A 1,222-nucleotide genomic window follows, 5' to 3' on the forward strand; every position below is an offset into this window, starting at 1 on the left:
TCACTGCTGAGGCACCACCGAGTACAGAACAGACACCACCAGGTCCAGCCATGGGGAGGAGATGGACGGGGGCTTCAGGTAGGCAAAAATGGCAGTGCTGACAAACAGGGAGACCACGGCCAGGTGAGGGAGGCAGGTGGAAAAGGCTTTGTGCCGTCCCTGCTCAGAGGGGATCCTCAGCATGGCCCTCAAGATCTGCACATAGGACACCACAATGAACACAAAACATCCCCCCAAAAAATAAGCACTAAACACAAGAAGCTCAAGTTCCCTGAGGTAGGAGTGTGAGCAGGAGAGCTTGAGGATCTGGGGGATTTCACAGAAGAACTGGCCCAGGGCATTTCCCTTGCACAGGAGCAGTGAAAATGTATTGGCCGTGTGCAGCAGAGCATTGAGAAACCCTGACGCACAGGCAGCTGCTGCCATGTGGACACAAGCTCTGCTGCCCAGGAGGGTCCCGTAGTGCAGGGGTTTGCAGATGGCAACGTAGCGGTCGTACGACATGATGGTGAGAAGGTAAAACTCTGCTGAAGCTAAGAAGACAAACAGAAAGAGTTGTGTAGCACATCCTGTGTAGGAAATGACCCTGGTATCCCACAGAGAGTTGGCCATGGACTTGAGGACAATGGTGGAGATGGTCCCCAGTTCGAGGAGGGCGAGGTTGAGCAGGAAGAAGTACATGGGGGTGTGCAGGTGCTGGTCCCAGGCTATGGTGGTGATGATGAGGCCGTTGCCCAGGAGGGCAGCCAGATAGATGCCCAGGAAGAGCCAGAAGTGCAAGAGCTGGAGCTCCCGTGTGTCTGTGAACAGCAGGAGGAGGAACTGGGTGATGGAGCTGCTGTTGGACATTGGCTGCCTGTAGGCATGAGGACCTGTGCAGGGAGGAAAGTACAGTGACAAGTTAGGGGTGACATCTCTGAGGAAAATAAATAGGCTGTTTCTCGTGGAAAACCCCCTTCCTGATGATGGGATGTTCCCACTCATTCTCTCTTTCTACCAATTGAGAAAAACAGTTCATCACAGTTTAAAATGCAGGTTGGGCATCTGGTTTCCATGAACACACCTGTTAGGCAAGATCCACTGAACTTGTGTCAGAACAAAACCTGACCCACACTCCCACCCCAACCCCAGAGAGCAAGAGCACCAGGGACAGGTGGAGAAACAAGGAAGGACACTGCAGTGCTACCAGAAAATAAAGCAAGGACAGAAAGGCAGATGGCCA

General features: G+C 53.0%; 1 protein-coding gene across 1 annotated transcript; it reads right to left on the reverse strand.

Moving 5' to 3' along the window:
- On the reverse strand, positions 1 to 849 carry LOC308052599 (olfactory receptor 14J1-like; the record flags this gene model as incomplete). Its single annotated transcript, XM_080364661.1, has 1 exon — positions 1 to 849. The coding sequence occupies one exon, from the start codon at positions 847 to 849 to the stop codon at positions 1 to 3; it is 849 nt and encodes a 282-aa protein (XP_080220787.1).
- Positions 850 to 1,222: the final 373 nt, after the last annotated feature.

The sequence above is a fragment of the Nesoenas mayeri genome, assembly GCF_963082525.1.
Source record: "Nesoenas mayeri genome assembly, contig: SCAFFOLD_35, whole genome shotgun sequence".
Classification (NCBI taxonomy): Eukaryota; Metazoa; Chordata; class Aves; order Columbiformes; family Columbidae; genus Nesoenas; species Nesoenas mayeri.